This window comes from Pantherophis guttatus, chromosome 15 (assembly GCF_059756535.1).
Source record: "Pantherophis guttatus breed Tessera chromosome 15, ASM5975653v1, whole genome shotgun sequence".
Taxonomy (NCBI): domain Eukaryota; kingdom Metazoa; phylum Chordata; class Lepidosauria; order Squamata; family Colubridae; genus Pantherophis; species Pantherophis guttatus.
In genome coordinates this window covers 3,576,950-3,603,612 of record NC_142077.1, presented here as the reverse complement: position 1 = coordinate 3,603,612, position 26,663 = coordinate 3,576,950, and the positions used below count along the sequence as shown (strand labels likewise).

The 26,663-nt window shown below is 42.3% G+C and overlaps 1 protein-coding gene across 5 annotated transcripts in view; it reads left to right on the top strand.

Moving 5' to 3' along the window:
* PRKCZ (protein kinase C zeta) overlaps nucleotides 1-26,663 on the top strand; it is a 74,144-nt gene that overhangs the window by 42,250 nt on the left and 5,231 nt on the right. For 3 of the 5 annotated variants that reach the window (XM_087879295.1, XM_087879297.1, XM_034434840.3), the window contains 11 exons: nucleotides 3,954-4,085; nucleotides 4,890-4,971; nucleotides 6,739-6,791; nucleotides 11,260-11,448; nucleotides 11,786-11,883; nucleotides 15,243-15,329; nucleotides 17,195-17,330; nucleotides 18,497-18,584; nucleotides 21,026-21,145; nucleotides 23,314-23,393; nucleotides 24,524-24,613. In XM_087879295.1, the coding sequence (XP_087735421.1) occupies nucleotides 3,954-4,085; nucleotides 4,890-4,971; nucleotides 6,739-6,791; nucleotides 11,260-11,448; nucleotides 11,786-11,883; nucleotides 15,243-15,329; nucleotides 17,195-17,330; nucleotides 18,497-18,584; nucleotides 21,026-21,145; nucleotides 23,314-23,393; nucleotides 24,524-24,613 (1,155 nt within the window). The remainder of the gene's footprint in view (nucleotides 1-3,953; nucleotides 4,086-4,889; nucleotides 4,972-6,738; nucleotides 6,792-11,259; nucleotides 11,449-11,785; nucleotides 11,884-15,242; nucleotides 15,330-17,194; nucleotides 17,331-18,496; nucleotides 18,585-21,025; nucleotides 21,146-23,313; nucleotides 23,394-24,523; nucleotides 24,614-26,663) is intronic. The other 2 variants (XM_087879296.1, XM_087879298.1) reach the window with 1 other exon arrangement.

Here is a 26,663-nt window from a genome sequence, read left to right as displayed (position 1 = left end):
TTTAAGCAATTGGATAGGATGAGTTTATAAATCCGAAGTCACAGTGTAACGCCATTCACACCCTCAGTAAAACAATCTGACTGGGACTTTATAAAAATGGATGTAAAATGAAGCTAGATTCACAAGGGAAAAATTGTAAGGGAAGTCAAATTAGGTCCAGTAGATTTGAACACTACTCCCTTTCAAAGTTAGTTACAATGGAGAATTCAGTTCTGACTTGTGGATAAAGCAAAGTAGGATGACTCCACTAACAAATTAAAAATGAGATTCAGTCTTGAGGTGGTGGTGGGGAGAAGAATTGGGGGGGGGAATTAAATTTTCACTTTCACAAAAATCGCTGCGAGGTTAGAGTAATCTTGTTACGTTCCCGTGAGAAATTGCTGGATTTGAATTGGGAAACGTTTCAAGATTCATCTGTCAGAGAAATGGGGGTGTTATTTTTTTTCCCCTCTTAATGCTTTCCTCTAGGATAAAAAGTTAGATTGTTATCACCAAACGTTTAGCCACAGATTTACCTGTTGATCTGGGATTATATCTTAAAGCAAAAAAACAACCCAGCTCAGAGAGCAGCAGGGACTCCACAGATCATAACTAAATAAAAGTTTGCCTTTTACATTGTCAGTTTTATATTTTTACAGTTTTACATTGCCAGTTGCAATGTATGGCTGTGAAAGTTGGACCATAAGGAAGGCTGAGCGCCAAAGAATGGAGGCCTTTGAACTCTGGTGCTGGAGAAGACTCCTGTGAGTCCCTTGGACTGCAAGACGATCCAACCGGTCAGTCCTAGAGGAGATCAACCCTGGCTGCTTTTTAGAAGGCCAGATCCTGAAGATGGAACTCAAATACTTTGGCCACCTAATGAGAAGGAAGGAGAAGAGACGAATGCTGGGAATGATGGAGGGCAAAAGAAGAAGGGGATGGCAGAGAACGAAGTGGCTGGATGGAGTCACTGAAGCAGTCGGTGTGAGCTTAAATGGACTCCAGAGGATGGTAGAGGACAGGAAGGCCTGGAGGAACGTGGTCCATGGGGTCGCGATGGGTCGGACACAACTTCTCAACTAACAACAACAATGATACATATCCAGATCATAGCCAATTCGTTTCCATAATCTTTTATTTCCAGGCCATTCCATGTAACTATTTTAAAGGACGAGAATATTTTGCTCTAAAACCAAAAGCTGTAACATTGAATTATGTAGTCCTGTAGCCAGGTTGCCTTGCAATCCATGCCCAGGAAATGATTGAAAGAAAATAAAATTTAACTCTTATGATTATAGGTGGCTGGTAGCATTAGTTCATGCCAGCCAGCCTGTTTCTGAAATGTTTGTCTGCTGGAAAGCCTCTTTCTGTTTTTGTTGTTATTGCTGTTTTGTTTTGTTTTTTCCGCAGAAATAGGCTTTCCAGCGGACAAACATTTCAGAAACAGCCCTATCCAAAGTGGATGTCTTTCTAATTGCATGACTCGGAAAAAATATGTCAATGTTTGGGTTTCCAAAAGCAATGGACAGTTTAGACTTCAAAACAATCAGAACCCTGAACATTTTAATATTTGCAAAGTGATGATTTAAAAAAAAACAACCGTTTGTTCTCCTGTTTGTAAAAATAAAATAAAATACGTGGATGCCATTTTAGCATCCCTTACTAAAGACAAACACTTGGCAATGAAGCTTCTCTTTGAAATTGTGTGATGGCTTTGTTCTCGTCTCTGACAAGTTGACTTGGGTTTGAAAGTATCCGATCAGTTCTTAAGAGTGCCAGCCGAGCCAATAAAAAGATTAGAGACTGTTGGTTCCCCAAACTCCTTAATATATATATATATATATTCCAGGATTAATGAGTGTATGTTTTTCTAGCCCTAACATCCTCAACTTAGTGCTGAGCTCCCTTTGAGATTGCTTGCTTTAATAAAAGGGCCCCTGCTAAGTTTAAAAAAAATCTCGACATTAATCAGATCCTTTTGATTCTTAGCGCACCTCCATGGGAATTCTTCAGCATTTGATGCGCAAGAATCTGTTTGCCTTTAAAAAAAAAACAACCAACTTCAGTTCGAGTTTGCAAAATTGTAGTTTTCAGTTTAGGATGTAAAAGCAAGCGTTGCCAGAGGAACTGTCACGGCCCTCCTCAAGAGCTTGTAACATCTATCAAGGAGTTGTTCTCATGATTTCCCAGAGGGGATAGCTGTGTGAGTCTACAGAACCTGTAAAAGGGTCATCCTTTCTTCTTCTTCTTCTTCTTTTTTTTGCCTCAGTGCGTATTCTTACAAATTAAACCAAGGGATATTTTCACGGAGCGGCTCAAAAGCCAGTGTACGTGGGGAAAGGTTTTTATATTGATCGATGTACTGGGGGGGTGTCTGTTGGCCACTCCTTATCCAACAGGATTTTAAGGGACAGACCCAAAAGCGGAAATGACATTATTCTGCTTCAAAAAGCTAATCGCCCTCTTCAGAGTCTGCCAGCACACTTCTGTCAAGAGGCACATTTTCCTTAAGCCTCTCGCAATCTAACAGTGGGAAGGCATTTACTTCGACCAGTGACCTGAAAAAAAACAACAACCCCAAAAACCTCCATCTTCCCTTCAGGGCAAAAAAAGGGTTCTCCGTGATGACAATTTGATCTAATGCACATCTCCATTCTCAGGGTGACCTATTCCTTTCCTTTCCCGTTGCAAAGTCTGTCCCTTTCCTTTTGCAATTGCTCAGCAGGGCAGTTTTTGTTAGCTAATGCAGAACATGTTAAGAGTTTTTTTAATCTCTGGGCTTGGCAGAGGGAAATAAATGAACTCCTTCCCTTGCTGTAAATTTACAGCGAGGGAGCGAACAACTCCGGCTTCGGTGCATGCAAGCCAAGATTTGATACACTGAAGAATTCATTTTTACTGACTGTTTTTCAGCTGGCATTGCACATTTTTACATAGAACGGATATAATAGCAATAGCCCTTAGACTTATATACCGCTTCATAGTGCTTTTACAGCCCTCTCTAAGCTGTTTACAGAGTCAGCCTTATTGCCCCCAACAATCTGGGTCCTCATTTTACCAACCTCGGAAGGATGGAAGGCTGAGTCGACCTTGAACCTGGTGAGATTCGAACTGCCAAATTGCAGTCAGCTGGCAGTCAGCAGAAGCAGCCTGCAGTACTGCACTCTAACCACTGTGCCACCTCGACTCTAATAATAAGGCTAGCTAACCAAAATTAAAAGGAGTCCAGAGTCACTTGGATGGTTAAACAAGAGATTGAATGAATGAATGAATGAATGAATGAATGAACGAAGTTGGTTGACTTTACAAGCTGGGTGGATTAAGAATAAGCAGAAAGGTGAGTCACCATGTGGTTGTACTATCAACGTACTTGTCCATTCAAAAACACTTGTCCTAAATTCTCATATTCAGGATACTATAGCGGTGAAAATGGAAGCGTCTCCTTCAGTTTGTTGAAGATTAGAACGAAGGAAGAAGACTTGTGGAGTGGACCTATTATATTCATTATTATTGCATCTGCTTCCTGTTCAAAAGTTGGCTAGAGTTGGTGTTGGTATTTCCAGTTCAAAGGTTTAAGTAGGAGATGATGGGAAAATCCTCCTCTGTCACTCACAGACAAAATGGCGCTAGACCGTGTCCCTCAACCTTTAAGATGGGTGGGCTTCAACTCCCAGAATTCCACATGCTGGCAGTGGAATTCTGGGAGTTGAAGTTCACCCAACTTAAAAGTTGCTGAGACAGAGAAACACTGTGCTAGATGAACAAACGATCCAGCCTGAAATGGAGATGCTATCTTGGCCATCAGAGAGACCACCTAGATACCAGGGAAGCCTTGTATCAATCCAACAAGAAAAGCCTTTGGCTGTTTCCCCTACCTCCCCCCCCACACACACTGTTTTCGCTTTCAAAATGTGCCGTTTTGTTTATCTGGAGGCCTGGGTGTCGCTTCAAAATGCTTCCCCTTTGTGTTCCAGAGAGCATACTGTGGCCAGTGCAGTGAAAGGATATGGGGTCTAGGAAGACAAGGTTACAAGTGCATCAACTGCAAGTTGTTGGTCCATAAACGTTGTCACGTTCTTGTCCCGCTGACCTGCAAAAGGCATATGGTAAGTTGGGGTCCTCCTTGCCCAAGGCCTTGGCTGGATTGTGTTAGAACCAGAATCACAACAGGATAGGAGGTTACGCAGCTTTCAAGGCTGATTTTGGGTGTGGGATAAATCACACCTTCATTCATCTTTTCTGGCGAGGAAAAACCACAATAATTCTGAAGTGAGAAAAATAAAATGGATTGCAGCCGTTTTTTTGCCTTGAAGCTCTTTCCACGTACACATCCCAGCTTTATTATACTTTTCATTGCTCTACGTGGTGACTCCTTGCCCCAAAGAGCCTTAGAAAGAAATTTCTGCCTGCTTGCACTTATATGTGAAATACAGCAAAATGTGCTCATTTTAGCTTTGCGTGGTAATTCATAAATGGAAAATCGGTTTATGTTGGTACTGTGTTCTACAGCGTTCTCCCTCTTTTAGTCGGTTGGCAAAGCATTTTTTTTTTTTTAATTTGATTTATATGCCGCCCTTCTCCGGAGACTCAGGGCGGCTTACAATGCGCTAAGCAATAGCCGTCATACTTTTGTATATTCATAGAAAGTCAGCTTATTGCCCCCACAACTGGGTCCTCAATTTACCTACCTTCGAAAGGATGGAAGGCTGAGTCAACCTTGAGCCTTGGCGAGATTCGAACCTGCAGTAATTGCAGGCAGCTGGTCTTAATAACAGGGTGCTTTAGACCACTGTACCACCAAGATTCTTGGTGAATTTCCCATTTGGTCTTCCAGAGAACTGTCCCGTTACACAAAATTTGCCTCTTTTTTTATTTTTATTTTTATTCTTCACGGATCCGTATTCTTACAGGATTCTGTGATGCCTTCCCAGGAACCTCACTTAGATGATAAGAATGACGAAGCTGACGTCCCCACAGAAGAAACAGACGGAAGTGAGTATGACTTCCCTCACGGTCTAGAAAAGTTGTTGCAAAAAAAAAAAAAAAAGGACGCCCTTTCAGGGATTCCCACCTTCCGTTCATCATTCTTAAACTTCAAAAGATCCCCAAGGACAATGACTAATTGATAGGCTTCTCAAGGGGGCCATGTAGAAGAAGGAAGAACAGCTGTGGAGCCACTTGCCAAGCCCAGTGGCAAAATCAATTATTTATAATAAAAGTTTATTCCTGGATTTATTCAGGCACTGTTGTTAGTTAAAGTATAAGATTAGGAATGGGGAGATCCAAAGGTCTAGTCCAGCTTCACCCACAGATAGCTTTGGTCACGGGGGCTGATGTAGGAGATAGGTGAAATAATATAATACACTGCCTTCAGCTGGATTATCGATCAAATAAAGAAATTTACATAGACCGGTTACTTTAACTGGGGCTTTTTGATCCCTAAGAGCCTAAATCAAGCTATTCTCCAAAGCACCTGAAGGCAGGACAAGAAGCAACGGGTGGAAACTAATCAAGGAGAGAAGGTACTTAGAATTAAGGAGGAATTTCCTGACAGTGAGAACAATTAACCCGTGGAACAACTTGCCACCAGAAGTTGTGGATGCTGCAACTCTGGAAGTTTTTAAGAAGAGGTTGGACAACCATTTGTCTGAAGTGGTATAGGGCAGTGGTGGCTAACCTTTTTGCCATAGCATGCCAAAAGCGGGGGGAGCGCTGGGGTGCGGGTTGCATGCGCCCATGCCCACACCCATAATTCTAAGCGCCCTGCCCTCTGTGCATGTGCGTATGCCCCACTGCTACTCCTGCTTTTGGCATGGTGGGCCCAAAAGTAGGCCCGTTTTTTGCTCTCCCCAGGCTCCAGAGCCTCTCTAGGAGCCTGGGGAGGGCGAAAACAGTCTTCCCCACCCCCCTGGAGGCCCTCTGGAGGCCGGAAACGATCCATTTGCCGACTTTCAAACGGGCCATTTCCAGCCTCCAGAGGGCCTCCGGGGGGATGGGGAACACCGTTTTTGCCTTCCCCAGGCTCCTAGAAAGGCTCTAGAGCCAGGGGAGAACGAAAAACGGGCCTTCCCCACCCCACCAGGCCCTCCGGAGGCAGGAAACAGCCTGTTTCCCTACTTCCAGTGGGCCCAGAAGTCCCGAAAATCAGCTGGACGGCACACGCATGCACACCGGAGCTGAGCTTGCATGCCCACCGATATGGCTCCACATGCCACCTGTGGCACGTGTGCCATAGGTTCACCATCACGGGTATAGTGTCTCCTGCTCTAAGCAGGGTTGGACTAGAAGACCTCCAAGGTCCCTTCCAACTCTGTTATTCAATTCTATTCGATTCGATTCGATTCCTCAACTTAATGATCACAAATGAGCCCAAAACTTCTGTTGCTAAGTGTAATAGTGAAAATGAAACAGTCGTTAAGTGAATTTTGAACTCTGGTTAGTTTTATACTTCTCAGGTTTTTTTTTTTCTTGGGCAGAGTCAAGGTGACCCAATGACATATTTTTCGATATCTAGCCGGTCATTCACCACAGAGAAGAAGAAATAATTTCTGCAAAAATATTGGATAAGTGCACTAAAAATGTGTTTTGAAAGATTTTCCTTCCCAAATCCCTATAATAAGGTAAAATTGCAGTTGGACAAGGTGGCACCGAGTGGTTAAATTGGCCAGCCTCTTATCTTTGCTTGCTCTTTGATATTAAAAAAATAATAATGCTGATGCGTTTGCTTGACGGTTCTGTTTTGTGTGTTTTCTCCTGCAGTATCTTATATTTCTTCGACTCGGAAACATGATAATATTAAAGATGATTCTGAGGTAAGCCTCCGTTTTTCAGTCCAACATTAACAGAACCCCGTATTTAGTTGCAAGAGGTCCGTTAGACAAAGCTGTTAGACGCATGGACTTCAACTCCCAGAATCCCCAAGCATTACCCTCCTCGTAATGTTCATGAGGTTGAGCAACACTGGTCTATTCTCTCCGTTCTTCCTTTATATTTGTATTTTTCCTCTGAAAAAAGAATCTCGGCACGTCTCACTGAAAAAAACCTTTGATTGGCTGTACATTCTGGAAGACATATTTTGAAAAAAAAGGGCAGCACAAATACTCATTCTTGCTTGCAAAGTTCTTAACGTGATGAGCTGGAGGCGAAAGAGTTGAGGTGAATGAAAAGCCAAAAGGGGGTGAGCCCCACTTCCCCTTAATACTTCAAGGTGACCCCAGAACCATCGGGGCCACCGCGAAGTGATAATTGATAATTGTTGGAAGGGCTCGATTGCGAATGGTTGTTGAGCGAGCTTGACCTTCCTTTCCAGCTTCATGGCATCATTTCTGCCTCCGAAGATCCTCTTTCTGCAAAGGGGCACCTCTGATAATCCCATAATTGCACACGAACAATTTCTTTATTCTTTATTGAGGATAAAATGTGTACTTTCTGTCCCTGGGTCAAGCACTAGGGAATATTGGATCTCTAGAAAGTCGCTCTCTGAGCTCCACCTCAAGATTTTAAAAATATGTGTCTCCTCTCCAAGAGTCATTCATTCAGGCAGTAAAACTTTATGAAGGAATATGCTGGGTGTTGACTCCCTAATTTAGGGTCTTGTGAGATCAAAGACATCATATTTGTTTTTTTAAAAAAAAAGCTACCATATTTTTCGGACTATAAGACGCATCTAAATTTAAAAGAGGAAATCAACAACAAAAAAAGTTTTTGGCCTCCGAGCGCCCCATTTTCAGGCCTTTTTTTCAGGCCTTTTCCAGCCTTTTTTCAGGCCCATTTTCAAGGCTTTTTTTTTTTTTTTGCCCATTTTCTAGGCTTTTTTTGGCCTGCTTTTGAAGCTTTTTTCAGGCTTTTTTTTTTCAGCCCGTTTTCAAGGTTTTTTTTTTTGCCCATTTTCTAGGCTTTTTTTGGCCTGCTTTTGAAGCTTTTTTCGAGGCTTTTTTCAGCCTTTTTTCGAGGCTTTTTTCAGCCTTTTTTCGAGGCTTTTTTCAGCTCGTTTTCAAGGCTTTTTGAGCTGTTCTTGAGGCTTTTGTCAGGCCATATTTTCCAAAAAAAAATTGGCCCGAAGACGTCTCCGTGGTCATGTGGCCGGCGTGACTCAATGCCAAAGGAGCACGGAACGCTGTTACCTTCCCACCAAAGGTGGTCCCTATTTTTCTACTTGCATTTTTTTTTTACGGGCTTTCAAACTGCTAGGTTGGCAGAAGCTGGGACAAGTCACGGGAGCTCACCCCCATTACGTGGCGCTAGGGATTCGAACCGCTGAACTGCTGACCTTTCGATCGACAAGCTCAGCGTCTTAGCCACTGAGCCTCCGTGTTCCATATTATTACTGATAATGATGCCTTTTTCCATTAGATATTATAATGGAGCAAGACACTCATGTACTTTAAGCACGTTTGTGAAAAAAAAAACTTACAGAGTAGGGCATTCAGTGATGAAAACGTCTTTTAAAGAAACAGGTCTTCAACAGTCACCTAAAAACTAAGAAAAGTGGATTTCTCCAGGCCAGGGGTTCTAGTGTGTTGATTTTCTGATGGAAAAGCTCCTATTTTTAGCTGTGTAGTATTAATAGCATAAGAAACCATAAAGCTAATAGTAGCAATCAAGCATGGTTTTGAAGGAGGACATCCTGAGATTCTGATAACTGAAACATTCAATTATTTAAAGGTCATCCCTGTAAATCAAGCGAGAAAATTATGAATCCTATTGGTCTCGGTATCACAATTACACGATCCGATGGGAGTGATGTTGGTATTGAACTGGTATTGAATTCCATTTTCACTACCCGCTTCCCATTTCATGACGCTTCGTTTTGCCAGACCCATTGATTTTTTTATTTTATTTTTTTAATAGAAAAGTAATTATACCTAAGAAGGCGGGGTAGGAGTTGTGCAAAGCATTCGGCCACATATTCCATGGTTCTTGAAATGGGTTTGCCAAGTTTGAAGAAGCCTGCTTGCAAAAGGGATTCCAAGATCAGTTTATTTCTGGAAAACATGGGGGGAAAAAAACCGTGTTTCATAATTTAGATCCCTTTGAAAACCTTCAGGCTACCCTGACAGAATGCCTTGCACACTCCTATTTAAACATACAGATGTCTATACACTACTTGGAAGGTGACAGAAAGCTGACCTCGATAGATTTAGTTGTGTGTTACAGTTGCTGACCTATAGAAGATAATATTTGTAGCTCGGAGTTGAACTGTAGGCTGCCTTGTTTCTTTCTTCCAGGTAACATCATTAGTGTGAGATAATCAGTGCTAGCACTGATGATGTTACCTAATTTGGTAATAAAACATCTGATGATGATGATAATGATAATGATAATGATAATGATAATAATAATAATAATAATAATAATAATAATAATAATAATAACAACAACAACAACAACAACAACAACACACCTGACATAACAATAGTTGAAAAGAAAAAAGTATGGCTCATTGACATTGCGATACCTGGTGATGCACAGATTGAAGATAAGCAGCAAGAAAAAATCACAAAGTACCGGGACTTACAAATTGAAGTTGAGCGACTGTGGAAAAAGAAATTGTGTGTTGTCCCGATTGTAATTGGAGCCCTTGGAGCAATACCCAAAGGGCTACCCTGCTATTTAGAAATTCTAAATTTACCGGACTTGAACATTTTGACTCTACAAAAAACCACCTTACTCGGAACAGCTTACATCCTCCGACAATACCTTAACAGTTCCTAGGTCCTTGGTTAGGACTCGAGCTGCTGAGCTACTAACCAGCCTCAAAGGCTGTGAATCTCACTAAAGATTAACCAATAATAATAATAATAATCATCGTCCACTGACATTGTCCACTGTCAATCCAAACTGCCGACTTTGCAACGACAAAGTTGAAACCGTTTCACACTTAATATGTGAGGGCAGCAAAATCGCGCAAACTGATTACAAAGATAGACATGATTGAGTTGTTTTAAATTAGTCCACTGGCCATTATGTAAAAAATACAACATACCTGTATCCGAAAAGTCATGGGAGCACAGAGTGGAAAAAGTTATCGAAAATGAGACAGTGAAGATCTTGTGGGACTTTCGAATACAGACGGATGATCATTTGGAACACAACACGCCAGGTATCACAGTTGTCGAACACCGAAACGTACAATTTATTGACATCGCAGTACCAGGAGATGCCAGAGTCGAAGAAAAAGAACTGGAAAAAAATAACGAAATATCGCAACCTGGCCATCGAAACTACACAGCTATGGATGAAACATGTAACAGTGATACCCATGGTCATTAGGGCGCTTGGTACCATGTCCAAGAATTTTACAAAACACTTCAAGAAATTGCAGCTTCCTGCAATAACACCAGCGGAACTGCAAAAAACTGCGCTACTCGGAACATCCTATATTTTAAGAAGATACTTGGTTGATCCCTAGGACGCTGGCAGCAACCCGTATCAACCATTAGCACCAGTCAATGGTATTTGTGACACATTTTTAAATGTTCTGTTGACTGAGTTTCATGTTTAATGAATAAAAGAGATAATAATAATAATAATCTAGCTCAGAGAGCATCAAGAACCCCACAAGTGCTGACCTGTTAGGCTGTGCTAGCACAATGATAGTTGTGTCTCTTTCTGCTCAAATTTTAGCTTTCTAGGTGGAAATGTTCTCCATCCATCTTAGAGTTCACTTTGCTTCTGAGAGTACCAAGAACTTTGGAAGGTAGACATGTACCCAAAGAACTCAATAGGTCATAAATCATCTTCAACACCATGACCCAGGGAAGAAACCTTCACCCAAATGTTCTTTGGTAGAGTTGTCCGTTTTGCTTCTGCTTTCAGTACAAATTTCTATTCCAAGAATGGTTTCTAGTTCTTTGGGTAATTTCCCACTATAACTGTTGGTCAATCTCCTTTAACTTGAGGGGCTATCATCAAGAAGAAGGAGTCAACCTATTCTCCAAAGCACCTGAGGGCAGGACAAGAAGTAGCAGGTGGAAAGTCATTAAAAAAAGATCCAACGTAGAACTAAGGAGAAATTTCCTGATAATGAGAACAGTTAATAGTGGAACAGTTTACGTCCTGAAGTTGTGTGCTCCATCACTGGAGGTTATCAAGAAGAGATGGAAAATCATTTATCTGGAATAGTATTGGGTCTCCTCCTTTTGCAGAGGGTTGGACTAGAAGACCTCCAAGCTAACTTTCAACCCCATTATTCTATGTTCTATGTTCCGTTTCTGATTACAAAGAGGGTTTTTTGGGAGGAAATGTATAATGTGCTATCTTCCATACTTCTTCATACAGGAACTCAAGCCAGTTATTGACGGAATGGATGGAATCAAGATCTCTCAGGGGCTTGGCCTTCAGGACTTTGATCTGATCAGAGTCATTGGACGAGGAAGCTATGCCAAAGTTCTTTTAGTGCGGTTAAAAAAGAATGATCAAATTTATGCAATGAAAGTTGTAAAGAAGGAATTAGTTCACGACGATGAGGTAAGGAAGCTGCTTCAACACATCGCAAGTCTAATCATGTTGAGCTTCCTGGATTCTAAGGGGTGGGTGGATGGGGAATCTATATTAATATGATTAAAACTTCCAGCCTTTGCCAAAACCCAACATAAAACAGTTATTATTTTGACCAGACAAAAAACACGAAATAATAGGAAGATTAAAAAAAAAAAAAAAGATTGTAAGAGGAATGAGAAATCTATTGACTGGACTTTATGAATGTTTATTAAAATTTTTGAGTGTGTGTGTGTTAATTAGTATGGCCTTTGGTGTTAACCTATTTTATAGCATCCCTTTGGATTCTCCAATTACTCTCTTTCAGGATATTGATTGGGTGCAAACCGAAAAGCATGTGTTTGAGCAGGCGTCCAATAACCCTTTTCTAGTTGGCTTACATTCCTGTTTTCAAACGACAAGTCGGTAAGTAAGCAGATCCTCTTATTTAAAAACAAAACAAAACAAAACTGAAATACTGCTTGCCTAGATCTTAATGGACATGCGTGTTGGGGCCCGGAAGCCTCTGAACAACGCATGTGCTTCTGTTTTTGACATGACGTGAAGGTTCCCAGGTTGGGAAAGGTTTCATTCGTTAGTGAACTGACCGAGTTATGAGCTATTCCTGGTCAGGAAAGCTGGTAGGTCCAAAGAGAATCTGTGATCTTTTATGTGGGGTAATGTTTTTCTTCTTCTTCTGGAAAACAATGCTTATGTCTGGCATGATATCATCTTTCAGAGCTTCTGGCTGTCCTGGAGATGATCCAAGAATGAGCTACTGCTCTCAGTTGCTTTGAAGGCAGGGTTATATGAATGACTTCATGCGTAGTGTCTTCTACACCAGGAATCTCCAACCTTGGCAACTTTAAGACTTGCGGACTTCAACTTTGCCGGCTGAGGAATTCTGGGAGTTGAAGTCCACAAGTCTTAAAGTTGCTAAGGTTGGAGACCCCTGTTCTAGGCTCTTTGTAGCTCAGGGTTGAACTGTGGGGTCCTCGGTGCTCTCTGAGCTTGGTTGCCTTCTTGCAGATGTTTCATTACCCAACTTCATCACTGATAATGTTACCTAGTTGGGTAATGAAACATACCAAGGGGCCCATCCACCCACTTAACACTGTATGACTGTAACTCTGCTGCTGGTATCCTTACGATTTATATTGATATCGTTTCCTGATTGCTTATTTGTAACCTATGACTATCATTAAGTGTTGTACCTTATGATTCTTGATGAACGTATCTTTTCTTTTATGGACACTGAGAGCAGATGCACCAAAGACAAATTCCTTGTGTGTCCAATCACACTTGGCCAATAAAAATTCTATTCTATTCTATTCTATACGTTCTTCTCTTGCGAGAAGAGCCCACACTGAATTAGTCCTATTTATGAGAGTTGAGAAGATCTCTTTCAGGTCAGGCTTAGTTTTCGGTGGTCTTCCATTCCAAGTATTAACCCTGTCTGACCCTCCTTTTTTTGGTGATAATCAGTCAAGGTCAACTCAGCCAGGGGTTACCAACCTTTCGGACCTCAGGGACTACTAAATTCATAATTTTAAATCCCGCGAACCACTAATATGATCTGCCTAATGACCGGCTGAGTGGGCATGGCTAGGTGGTTATGTGGCTGGGTGGGCGTGGCCAACTTGATGTCACTCGTGTCGAGGGGCACCTCGATAGCCTCTACTCGCCCCTCCCCTCCCAGCCACTCCTCGCCTGTCCGCCCGGGCTCCTTAGGGCCCCAACAGGAAGCAGTTGTTGAAGCTAAGCAGAGAAAGAGTTTGCAAAACAGCTGGCTCAGTTCAAATTGGATCTGACCAAGAAGGAGGCTCAGTTGAGGACTCACTGAGGACTACGAGGATAGGCTTTCCAAGCAGAGGGAAGACCTGCAGGAGTGCAAGGCCAGGTACCGGCACCTGGAGGCTCAGCAGGCTGAGATGGTCGGCCAGTTCCAGGCCATGATGCAGTCCCACTGGAACGAGGCCCTCCGGCTCTTCGCCACCAGTGACACTTCCCTCCAGCCTTTGCCCAAAGCCCCACACCAGGAGGCTGAAGCAGACCCCCAAGTCGGAATTTCTGGTCCCCTCCGACCCTCATAAAAAGACCCCAAAGGGGGAGACTCTCTGCAGCAACACAAACGTTCATTGCACTTATCCATCCCAGGGGTCGTAGTTTGAGGATCCCTGATTTAGTGCAATATAAAAAATGCAAAATAATTTTTCTGCGGACCACCAACATTTTCTCTCAGACCACCAGTTGGTGACTGCTGAACTAGACCTCCCGATTAAGGAGCAAAAGCACCCTAGAAGTAGCCAGAAAAGGGCTAATATATATATATATATATATATATATCTCCACAAAGCCCAAAGTCATTCTGCATACCCTTGTCTCCGGAAGCCAGTGATGGGTCAACAGCCCCAACCTGTTTTAAGAAAGAGAAGGAGGACATTTACAAGTGCAGTTAAGAGTTCCTCCTTCCAGCCCAAGGGAGGGAGGGAGGGAGGCGAGCAGTAACTTGATTGATCTGTTGATCCCAAAACAAAGGCTTTAAAAACCCATTGTGCACATTTAACAAATCACCAAAGTGGCCAGCAATGCAGACAATTAAAAGGCTCTTAGTTATTTCTCTTTTAGAGGCTGCCGTGTGAGAGTGTTTATTTATTAATGGGGACTTCTATTACATCAGGGTAGCATCATCTAGACAGAGAAACCATTTTGGCTCTTTTAGGAGCTGTAGTAAATTTAGCTGCTTCCCTTCCCCCTCTCCCTAATGGATTTCCCCCCCCCCCTTGCCTGCACTAGCTGAAAACTTCAGGGTTTGTTTTGTTTTTTTAAAACCATGTCATCAAAACATCCCAAACAACATTTCTTGTTAATTAAAAGAAAATATCAGAATGCCCTTAGTTATCTCACATGGTATAGATCAGGGGTCGGCAACCTTAAACCCTCAAAGAGCCACAAAGATTGTAACCGGAAGTCCCCCGTTCAATTCTGGAGCTGACCGGAAGTCCGGTTCCACCCACCATAGAGTCTCCTCCTAGCGCAGCATCCTTTTTCCTCTACCTGTCCTAACCGAAAGCCCTATCGATTGTGGAGCTGACCAGAAAACCCGCCCCTTGCCATAGAGTCTCCTCCTGGCGCACTGTGCTTCCCCCCCCCAACCAGAAGCTCCTCTCAAAATTATAATAGGGAGCTGCAGCAGAGGGTTGAAAGAGCCACATGCGGCTCCAGAGCCCCGCGGGTTGCTGACACCTGGTATAAATTCTGAAGCTTAGAAAATCCTTCCCTAAATAGCTAATTTGTAAACAGCCCCGAGATTGGTCTGAGTTAAAGAGCTAAACTTGGTAAACTTGATTTTGAATTTCTGAAGTTTCAACGATCATCCTGGGGTTGGTCTCCGATGTCACAACATTTCATGCTGCCAAAAGTAATATAATTTGGGGGGGAAATCTCCACCTTTCCAATAACCATCGACAAAGATTCAAATTGAGCAGGAGAGAACAGATAATCAAAGGCAATGCTGTTTTCTTGGTTTTTTTCCCTCGAAGATGTTTCGCTTCTCGTCCAAGAAGCTTCTTCGGTTCTGACTGAATGGTGGGAAATGGGATCAGTCTGCCGGAACTTCAGTCAGAACCGCAGAGGCTCCTTGGATGAGAAGCGAAACGTTAGGAAGTACACACAAGAAGGATTACGGCACGTTAGCAGCGACGCAATATTTTGTCTGTTCGCTCCCACCCTCACACTCTGCAGGCAATCTGCTGACTAACAGAAGTTGTGTGTTCTATTTTCAGGTTGTTTCTTGTTATAGAATATGTGAATGGGGGTGACCTCATGTTTCATATGCAACGGCAGAGGAAGCTGCCAGAGGAACACGCAAGGTAGTGTGAATCTTTCTTTCTTTCTCTCTTTCCTTCCTTCCTTCCTATCTTTTTCTTTCTTTCTTTTCTTCCTTTCTTCCTTTCCATAATACAATAACACCCTCCTTTCCTTCCTTCCTTCCTTTCCATAATACAATAACACCTTTCCTTCCTACCTTCTTTCCTATATTTCTATATTTCTTTCTTTCCATAATACAATAACACCCCTCCTTCCTTCCTTCCTTCCTATCTTTCTTTTTCTTTTCTTTCTTTCCATAATACAGTAACACCCTCTTCTTTCCTTCCTTCCTTCCCATAATACAATAACACCCTTCCTTCCTTCCTATCTTTCTTTTCTTTCTTTCTTTCCATAATACAATAACACCCTCCTTTCCTTCCTTCCTTCCTTCCTTCCTTCCTTCCTTCCTTCCTTCCTTCCTTCCTTCCTTCCTTCCTTCCTCTATCTTTCTTTCTTTCCATAATACAATAATACCCTCCTTTCCTTCCTTCCTTCCTTTCCATAATACAATAACACCCTTCCCTCCTTCCTTCCTTCCTTCCTTCCTTTTTAAAATACAATAAAACCCTCCCTCCCTCCCTCCCTCCTCTCTCTCTCTCCCTCCTTCTCTCTCTCTCCAGTTCTACTAAAAGTGTGTGAATGCCAGCCAAAGCAATTTATAATTTCTGTAGGTTCTTTTTTTTTTTTTTTTTTTTTTGCTAATCTCTCCATTGCAGAGGCACGATTGCAGCTTTTTGTCCCCTTGCTACTTTTTCTCACAGCATTTATCTAAGATGCTTTACTGCGGCATGTTGACCTCTATTTGTTTTAAACACAGCCAAGTTATTGCTTGTGAGGGCACCTGAAGAAGTTTCTTAGCGTGTATAGGCTTGTGTATAAGAAGATACCAAGAGATTATCACGTCGTGTTTTAAACTGAGAGCTAGCTATTACCCAAACATACTACCTCACACTAGGGATAAAGAAATGAGGCAGGTTTGCTATACAATGATACCTTGGCTCTCAACTGCTTTGAAGCTCATCGAATTTGGTACTCGGCGCATTTTGATACGAAAATTTTGCCCCAATACTCATCGTTGGTTTGGTACTCCACACACAAGCTAGAACTTGTCGCTGTCGGCTGCCTTGCGACTCACTACATTATACCTTACGAGAAAAAATATGTTCGGTACTCAGCATTTTTGGTACTCATCACGCTTCCCGGAACTATCATATTTTTCGGAGTATAAGACGGACCTTAGTTTTTGGCGAGGAAAATAAGAAAAAAGCTGATTGGCCGGTGGATCAGCCTCCCGGAATACCCCCGATCAGTTGTTCCCAGAGGTGAACTTAAGCAACAGATTCCTTGGTTCTGAGCTCTGTGCTTTGCTTTTTTTTTCTGCCTCTGAAAGCCTCCAAAACAGAGCTTCAGAAAAAAAGCCTCTGAAGCTCTGTTTCTGAGGCTTTTTTTCTGAAGCTCTGTTTGGAGGCTTTTTTTTCTGAAGCTCTGTTTGGAGGCTTTTTTTTTTTTTGAAGCTTCGTTTCTGATGCTTTTTTCAACCTCTGAAACCTCCGTTTGAGAAGCTGGGTGGGCCTACATTCGGAATATAAGACGCACCCAGATTTTCACCCTCTTTTTGGGGGGGGGGAAAGGTGCGTCTTATACTCTGAAAAATACAGTAATTAATGATGAATACCGCGGTACCACTGCCCTTGGAGAACATCTGTAGTGGAGCTGGACTAGAAGGCGTGAGGGTATTGACGAAGTTATGCATGCCCTCCAGGGAAAGCGGGTTATATGTGGGAGTATTGAAAGCTTGCAAATAAATGAAATGAATAGCAACTGTTAAATGGCCCAGCTAAGGAGTGAAATTACATTTTCCTTTCAGGTTTTATGCTGCTGAAATCTGCATTGCTCTCAACTTCCTCCACGAGAGAGGCATCATCTACAGAGATTTAAAACTGGATAATGTTCTCCTGGATACGGAGGGCCACATCAAGCTAACAGATTACGGCATGTGCAAGGTAAATCCAGTCTGTGGATCGGCCTCCCTAAAAATCGAAACCCGATTGTGCAGCTGGCCCAGCCTGAAAACGTGTCTCTCTTTTCCTTTGCTGAGTTCAAAAGAGCCTTTCCCATCACTGAAGAGATTTTTCACCCTGGTCTTGAAAGGGATCTTGTGTTGGGGAACCAGAGATCAGGGAGAGATTCCTCTGTTCTTTAGAGTGACCATGGGGATGCCGTAACGGTCGTAAGTGTGAAAAACGGTGGCAAGTCACTTTTTTCAGTGCTGTCGTAACTTCGAACGGTCACTAAAAGAACAGTTGTAAGTTGAGAACTACCTGTATATCACTTAAAAGACAAAAAAAAAAAAAAAAGGATATTCAGAGCATCAAGAACGATTTGTCCTGCAACTGTATTTTTACTCTACAGATAGTCCTTGACTTATGACCTTAATGAAGCCTGCCTAAGGTGAATTGAAGGCACAAGGGGTGTATTTTGAAACCCTGACGGGGGTAGATTTTGCCCAGCTTTGGGGTGTCCCCTGTTGATCTGAAGGGGAAGTCAAGATTCAATCAATCAAGATCAAGTGAGGTACTAACACCACTCTATAAACCCTTAGTAAGGCCACACCTAGAGTCCTGCATCCAGTTTTGGTCACCACACTAAAAAAAAGAGGTTAAGACTCTAGAATGAGTGCAGAGAAGAGCAACCAGGATGATAAGGGGACTGGAGGCTCAAAGAAACGATGAACGGTTGCAGGAACTGGGCCTGGCTAGTCTAGTGAAGAGAAGGACCAGGGGAGACAGGATAGCAGTCTTCCAATATTTGAGGGGCTGCCCCAGAGAGGAGGGGGTCAAGCTATTTTCCAAAGCACCCGAAGGCCAGACAAGGAATAATAATGGATGGAAACTGATCAACCTGCAAATAAGGAGAAATTTTCTGACAGTGAGGACAATCAACCCATGGAAGAGAAGTTGCCTTCAGAAGTTGTGGGAGCTTCATCACTGGAGGCTTTCAAGAAGAGACTGGACTGCCATTTTTCAGAAATGGTGTAGGGTCTCCTGCTTGGGCGGGAGGGGTTTGACTAAATGACCTCCAAGGTCCCTTCCGACTCAATCTAAACTCCTGCAAAACCGTTTTTTTTTTTCTCTTTCATCGGAGCGCTGCAATCGTTTCATTTTTGCAGGAAGGATTGGGCCCCGGCGACACGACGAGCACTTTCTGTGGAACGCCAAATTACATCGCTCCGGAGATTCTCCGAGGAGAAGAATACGGTGAGTTGCTATATAGAGCGTGTAATGATGTAGAGACCGCAAAGCCTTCTCATCCGGAGTGATTACCGATGCGCTGTGGTGTTTGTGTTAATGTCTTTACACCGTTAAGCAGAGGCGGGACCCAACGGAAGCATCTTTGGGTTCCTTATTATGTTCTGGAGCAGAAAAGAGTGGAGCAATGTTCAAAATTGGAGAAGGATGGAGAAACTGGCCTGCCTCCATATTTTGTGATGGAAGTGTTCAAGTATTCGTATGCTTAAAGGCAGACCTAAATCAGTTTTGAGGGAACCTCAGATAATGAACTTTGGAAGGCTGGTCAAGGTTGTCGAATGCCCTTGGCAAATAAACGATTGCTAGCTAAGCCTAATGGGTCTTTTGCTTATTTTATTTTATTTATTTATATATTTAGTTTGTCAAACATGTACGAGATAACAGGTATAAGTATATACACAGGAAATGAGTACAAATAAATGGGGACAGTAGGACAGGGACGGTAGGCACGCTGGTGCGCTTATGCACGCCCCCTTTACGGACCTCTTAGGAATGGGGTGAGCCCCACGGTAGACTGTTTAAGGTTGAAGATGTGTGTCAGGTTTCGATGTCACCTCAAATAAATTGCACTCCCAAACAATTAATCTTTGCTGAAATATTCCATTTATTGAGTACGACAGATCTGACCCCGACTTCGTCATAGCCGATACTAACCCTCTGACCCCCAAACCCTTCCCTTTCCGTTCCCCAATTCTCATCTTCTCATTGGCCATCTTCCAAGTCAGTCTCCCCAGCTTCTGACCTCAACCCACAGGAATGTCCCCCCTCCATCCCATCTCCTAGGGGATATTATCTACAGAGAAAACAAGTAGTTATAAGTATAACTGAAGTCGTATTTTCTGCAATCGAGTTTGGAGTGGTTTACCTTGAGTTTGTATCTGTTGTTTGCCCATGTATTATTGAGGTTGAAGCTGAAGTAATCGTTGACAGATAGAACGTCGTAGCAGACAATTTTGTGTACTATGCTTAGGTCAGACCTCCAGGCTGCCCAAGCCCAAAATTTCGAGCCTGGTGGCATAAGGGATTCTACTGTGAGCAGAGGAGTGGAGGACTCCTCTCGTGAAATACCTCTGGACTCGCTCAATTGTATTAATGTCCGATATGCAGTGCGGATTCCAGGCAGACGAGCTGTATTCGAGAATTGGTCTGGCAAAGGTTTTTCTATGCCCTTCGCAGTACAATATTACCGGAGAAGAAGCTTCGCAAAATAAAGTTAACAACTCTTAATGCCTTTTTGGCAAAGCTGTTAGAGTGAGGTCTGGGGCTTAGATCGTTTGAGATGAGTATTCCTAGGTATGGAAGGTCCACTTTTTATGGAACTTTTTATGCTACCACGTTTTCATTGTAAAAGGCTGCAGAGATACAGTAAAATCCCCTTTTGTATTTATTCTTTTGGGACGTGCCGGTTGCTCTTTCACAAACCAAAGTTTTGAGTGCCGGAAAACAGCAGGATTAAGATATTGGGTTGGAGATACTTCTGATAGCCACAGTACTTACGGAATTGACACTTGCCGTTGGGTTTGAATTTTTTAAGCCATTCCAAAAAAAAAAAAAATCTTAAATCTATCCTGTTGCTTCGAAGCAATTGTTCATGGCATTGTTGCAAAGTAACAGCGCGGGACATCTGAATTAATTTTTGTTGTTCTGGTACAGCAGCCCTTGTACACCACTAAAATCTCTGAAGAGTCCCTCATCTATGTATGAATCTATCTATCTATCTATCTATCTATCTATCTATCTATCTATCTATCTATCTATCTATCTATCTATCATGTTTCCCCGAAAATAAGACCCTGTCTTATATTTTTTTGAACCTTGAAATAAGTGCTTGGCCTTATTTTCGGGGAGGTCTTATTATTTTGGGGCGCATGGAGCAAGATGGGGCTCTTCTTGCCGTCTTACCTGATTTCCAGCTCTGCGTTTAAATATTTTTGGGAATGGCTTATTTTCAGGGGAAGGCTTATTATAGCGCATGCGCTCAAAAGCCCGATTGGGCTTATTATCAGGGGATGTCTTATTTTCGGGGAAACAGGGTATCTATCTATCTATCTATCTATCTATCTATCTATCTATCTATCTATCTATCTATCTGTTTCTTCTTTCTTTCTTTCTTTCTTTCTTTCTTTCTTTCTTTCTTTCTTTCTTTCTTTCTTTCTTTCTCCCTTCTCTTCCCTTCCCTTCCCTTTCCTTCCTATCCTTCTTTTCTTTTCCTTTCTTTCTCCTTCCTTCCTTCCTTCCCTCTCTCTCTCTTTCCTATAGCCATCCATCTCAATCAATGACTCTAATCCTTAAGTGCTGTTCTGTATATTAAAGCAGTAACAGTCAGCTCCGTAACCTGAAACCTTCTATTGAAAAACACGTTTTTCTAACTTTTTTTTTTTTTTTTACAGGATTCAGTGTGGATTGGTGGGCCCTTGGTGTCCTCATGTTTGAAATGATGGCAGGACGATCTCCTTTTGATATTATTACCGACAATCCAGATATGAACACTGAAGATTACCTCTTCCAAGGTATTTTTTTTAATGTAACGAGACTTACTACCCCACACCTGCTAGAGTGTTACGATTCAGAATAAAGTTTCACTCAAGAGCAAAATAAAAATTGTAGGATCCAATCTGGATTGGTCAAACTGGGATTAGAGGTTTAGTCTATTTAGTGGAAATGGGCTCCAGCACGAGTCCGAAATCTCAGAAGACTAAACCTCTGTTCCTGGTTTCCAACCCAGATTTGATCCTGGGACGTGTGTGTATGTATACATGCCTTCATTTGTGAGAATTAACCTGTGGAGTCCTCTGGGGTTCTACGCAACCCAACTATGTAACATCATCAGTGCTAGGCAAGTTCAGTGATATATAATTTGCCAGACTTAATTTTCTTTCATCAGCTAGCATTGATGATACTAAGCTACCGTATTTTTCGGAGGATAAGACGCTCCGGACTATAAGACGCACCTACCTTTTTTGGTGAGGAAAAGGAGAAAAAGAAATCTGCCTCTGCCTCCTATCAATTTTGCCTCGTTGCAGCAAACAGCAAACAGCCTGCTTTACTTTCATTTTCGTTTTCAGCATAGCTTGATTAGCACAAGGAAAAAAAAATAATCTGCTCCCAGCAATTCACCTCCTTGCAGCAAGCAGCAGAGTCCCGCGCAGCAATAGGCCATGGCAACCCCTGCAGCCTGAAACAGCTGAGAGTCGGGAGGCCGATCCAACAATCAACTTGTGCTAATTAGGCTGTGCTGAAGCTGAAATGGGCTGTTTCTTCTTGCTGCTTGCTGCAAGGAGGTAAATTGCTGGGAGGCAGAGGCCAAAGGGTGGGGGCCAGTGGGCGGGGCTACATTCGGTGTATAAGACACACCCAAATTTTCATCCCCTTTTAGGAGGAAAAAAAGGTGTGTTTTATACTCTGAAAGATACGGTAATTGGGTAATGAAACATCTGCAAGAAGACCACCAAGCTCAGAGAGTCCCAAAGACGCCACAATTCAATCTTGAATAAAAATATTCTCTTCTAAAACTCCACCTCTTATATGGTTGTTAAAATATCCTGAATTGGGCCAAAATCATGTATCCAGCTGGCTTTACCTAATGCTCATTGAAATGAAATTGTAGGACAGATAAAAAATGGCCTTATTGAAGTCAAGAATTGTCTGCTGTCAAGACTTCACCTTTTACACACCAGCTACTGATTTTTTAATACTGAATATTCTTTAATTTAGCACTTGACGATTTCTATATTTCATAAGGAAGGTTATTCAGGACGTCCTTTTCTCTACGTTTTGCTAATTTCTAAAAGGATCGCTCTGAGTAGAATTGGCATTATGAATTGTGCCAAGGGGTGGACCGAGAGCCCACAAAATCGTGGTTACTTCAGAACCACAGTTAATGTGCTAATATTGGCACAGCCCCATTAATTAAGAGAGGTGCCCAGTTGTAGTTTAGTTTTTTGGGTTCTGCCTAGACTTCCTACTTCGATGTGCTTGACAGACATTCAGCTGACAAAACCCTGAAAGATTTATCAAAAGCTTCCGATGTCTATACTCTAGGAAGCACCTCCTGTTGAAATTCTAGCTGATGTTATTTAAAAGGCATTCTTGTTAGGGCTGCTTTTTTTGAATTTACGAGACGACATCACATTTTAAATACCCTTCTTGACATTACTGGATGCCTTATCTGAATGTACCAGCAGTTCTTCACTTATTAATGACAGGAATAACTGAATAACTGAGTTGGGTGGGACCTTGGAAGTCTTCCAGGCCCCTGCTCAATAGGAGACCCTATATCCGTGATGGCAAACTTATGGCACGCGTGCCCGAAGCGGTACGCAGAGCCATGTCGCCTGGCACACATAGCATCACCCGTTCCTCTTTTGAATTTCTTGCACGCATGCGTACGCGACAATAAGTTGGCCTTTGTCCGTGCAGCAGTGTCGGAAACCGGAAGAGCTGATCTGAAAGCCAGGAATGGGGCTTCCTCAAACTTCAGAATTGGGATTGTCCAGAAAGGAGGAGGACCAATGGGGATTCTCCCTTCTACAGTGTCATTAGTCTCCGGGCAGAGTCTCCCCCTCCCCTTTTCTCTGCTTCTATCTCTCAGCAGAATTGTCCTCCTTCAGGTGAAGAATTACTGTACTGATGTATTGGGGAATGTAATATTTTCTCTTTCCAAAACTTCTTTTAACAGTTATCCTTGAAAAACCAATCCGAATTCCAAGATTCCTTTCTGTTAAGGCCTCTCATGTTTTGAAAGGGTTTTTAAATAAGGTAGGTCTACAATATTTTGTCGGTGTTTTTTTTTTTTTTCTCACCCATTAAGCACAAAGGCACTTTTTGGCTCTCGGTTCCTTCTATTATCCCTGTGGTATTTTGCCCTGGTTTAAACAGTGTTCAAACTAGGGCAAAATACACTAAGAGCAGGGGTGAAATGCTGCCGGTTCGGACCGGTAAAAATTTTAAAAATGTTTTTAAAAAAAAGTTCCGATGATCAGCTGAGTGACACGCGATTCTCCAGAACTGGTAGTTAAAAATGCTTTAAAAAGTAAAAAAGAAAAAAAAAAGAAGAAAAAGTTCTGATGATAGTGTGTCGCTCAGCTGATCATCAGAACTTATTTTTTTTACTACAGGTTCGGGCGAACAGGTAGTAAAAAAATGCTTTAAAAAGTAAAAAAGAAAGGTTCCGACGATTGCGCGGCACAGCTGTGATTGTCGGAGCCTTTTTTTTTTTTTACTTTTTTTAAGCATCTTTTTACTACCTATTTGCCCGAACCAGTAGTAAAAAAATGCTTTTAAAAGGTAAAAAAAAAAGGTTCCGATGATCGCGTGGCACAGCTGTGATTGTCGGAGACTTTTTTTTTACTTTTTTAAAGCATTTCTTTACTAGCAGTTCTGGCAAATAGGTAGTAAAAAATGCTTTTGAAAAGTAAAAAAATAAAAGGCTCCGACGATCACAGCTGTGCCACGCGATCGTCGGAACCTTTTTTTTTACTTTTTAAAGCATTTTTTTACTACCTATTCGCCCGAGCCAGTAGTAAAAAATGCTTTTAAAAAGTTTTTTAAAAGGTTCCCACGATCGCGTGTCACAGCTGATCTCCCCCACGGTTCTACTTACCTTCCCAAGCCTCTTTTTGGTGCGCAGCGCGCAGGCGCGGCTAGCAAACCAGTAGTAAACCGGTTCAGATTTCACCACTGACTAAGAGAATTCTTCCATATTCTATTCTGTAACTTGTAAAGTGAAAAAAAAAAGAAAAATAGGGAGACAGAATTGCTAGATGAACTTAGTGATTTATTTTATAAAGGCAGATTAGTTTTTTAAAGAATCTTATCTTCAGACTTCGGTCTCATAAACCTGTGGTTTAATACAGTCGTGGGAAAATTAATTTTATCCTTCCTCCTAGGATCCCAAAGAGAGGCTCGGATGCCAACCCCAAACGGGATTTTCTGAAATCAAGTCACACACATTTTTTCGCAGCATAGACTGGGATCTGGTAAAGCATTTAACTTTTCCCCCCCACCTTTCGGTTTTGTTCTTGTGTGTCTGAGCCGTTCTTTTTGCAACTGCTAAGGGGTGTGTCACTTAATGGGAGGGGCAAATGATGTCACGTGTATCATAATACCATCACTTCTGATGCTGCCGTGAACATGGTTTACATCATTTGTGTGAGAACATCACACAAGAATAGAAGCAAGAGATAGAATAGAATAACAGAGTTGGAAGGGACCTTGGAGGTCTTCTAGTCCAACCCCCTGCTTAGGCAGGAAACCCTACACCACTTCAGGCAAATGGTTATCCAACAGCTTCTTAAAAACTTCCAGTGTTGGAGCATTCACAACTTCTGGTGGCAAGTTGTTCCACGGATTAATTGTTCTCACTGTCAGGAAATTCCTCCTTAGTTCTAAGTTGCTTCTCTCCTTGATTAGTTTCCACCCATTGCTTCTTGTCCTGCTCTCAGGTGCTTTGGAGAACAGCTTGACTCCCTCTTCTTTGGGGCAGCCCCTGAGATATTGGAAGACTGCTATCATGTCTCCCCTGGTCCTTCTCTTCATTAAACTAGACCTACCCAGTTCCTGCAACCGTTCCTTATATGTTTTAGCCACCAGTCCCCTAATCCTCTTTGTGACTCTTTGCACTCTTTCCAGAGTCTCCACATCTTTTTTACATCGTGGCGACCAAGTGTAACTATTAGAAATTAAATATTAAATGGTGTAACTATTAAAACCATTGGTGCATGAGGAACTATAGATTGAAAGGCTTGGTTCAGACATCATTCTATATCAGGTTTACAGTGGCCATTTCAAACAAACCATAATACAGTACACTGTATTATAGAATGGCCAGTCTCGTTTTATCATTATGTAACTCAATTAGACGCACCACAAACCAACCTAAATCTTTGCATATCCATACCTACTTCTACAAACCTACTTCTACTTCCTTTATTCCCTGCCCTTCCATCCTCTCCTCAGATCAGCTTTGGAATGGCGCCTGACCTTCTAAGACAACTTGTCAACAAGATCTGAGTTGGTGCAGAATCAGAATTATTGTATCCTGAGATGTGACATCAAGCCATTGTTAAGCTATTTGTTCCTGACTTGATGCGTTTGCTTGTGTTGAGTCCGAGAATAAGAAGGATCCGAATTCCCCTGCCCTCTTTCAAAGCCAGTTTTGACAGAAGGAGGTCAACAAGGAGCCAATGTCATGTGCCTAGATAGGCTTAGAAGAAACCCATGGTTACAGATCCTCCCTCAGCTGGGGAACTCCTTGGATGACCCCGAATCTGTCACTGTATTTCAAGGGTAAAACAGGACAGCCACCGGCCCCCTCGGAGACAGACAGAGTCAGCAGGTGCTAAATGACAAATGGTCACGAAGGCTTTGTCGCTTGCTCAAATTACACACCGGCATTGGCAGATTTGCAGCCTTAGTTCCAAAGCCTGCACAAACCAGTTTCGATGCTCCTTAAAAAAAACACACACGATTGATTCACTTTCTTCGACTTCACGGATGCAGCTCTAAAGATGTGAACCAAATTTGCAAAAAAAACTACTCGGGGAAGCCTATGTGTGATTGTCCTTAAGGGAACCCGTTCTCTTTCAGAACGACTGAAACATTTTTAAAAACTTATTCAAAATGTGTCCCAGGTAAAAAAAAGGAAGGTATAAATCCCAAGACTATAGATATCAAAATTCTCTTTTGAGCAGATTACCGTATTTTTCAGAGTATAAGATGTTCCGGAGTATAAGATGCACATTAGTTTTTGGGGAGGAAAACAAGAAAAAAATTTTTTTGCCTCTGCCTACCAGCATCTATTGGTAATCATCTGGCTAGCATCCTTACAGCAAACAGCCTGGTTAGCTTCAGCACGTTATTGCAGCCTGATTTAGCACAAACAGCTGATTTGGCAGTTGGAGTGGCCTCCTGGAATACGCCAATCAGCTGTTCCAGACTGTGGGGATCACCAGAGCCCATCACCACCTCCATGTGTCATGTTTTTGACCTTTGCACACTCTGTTTTAGACCTGTTCCAGGATGTGGGGA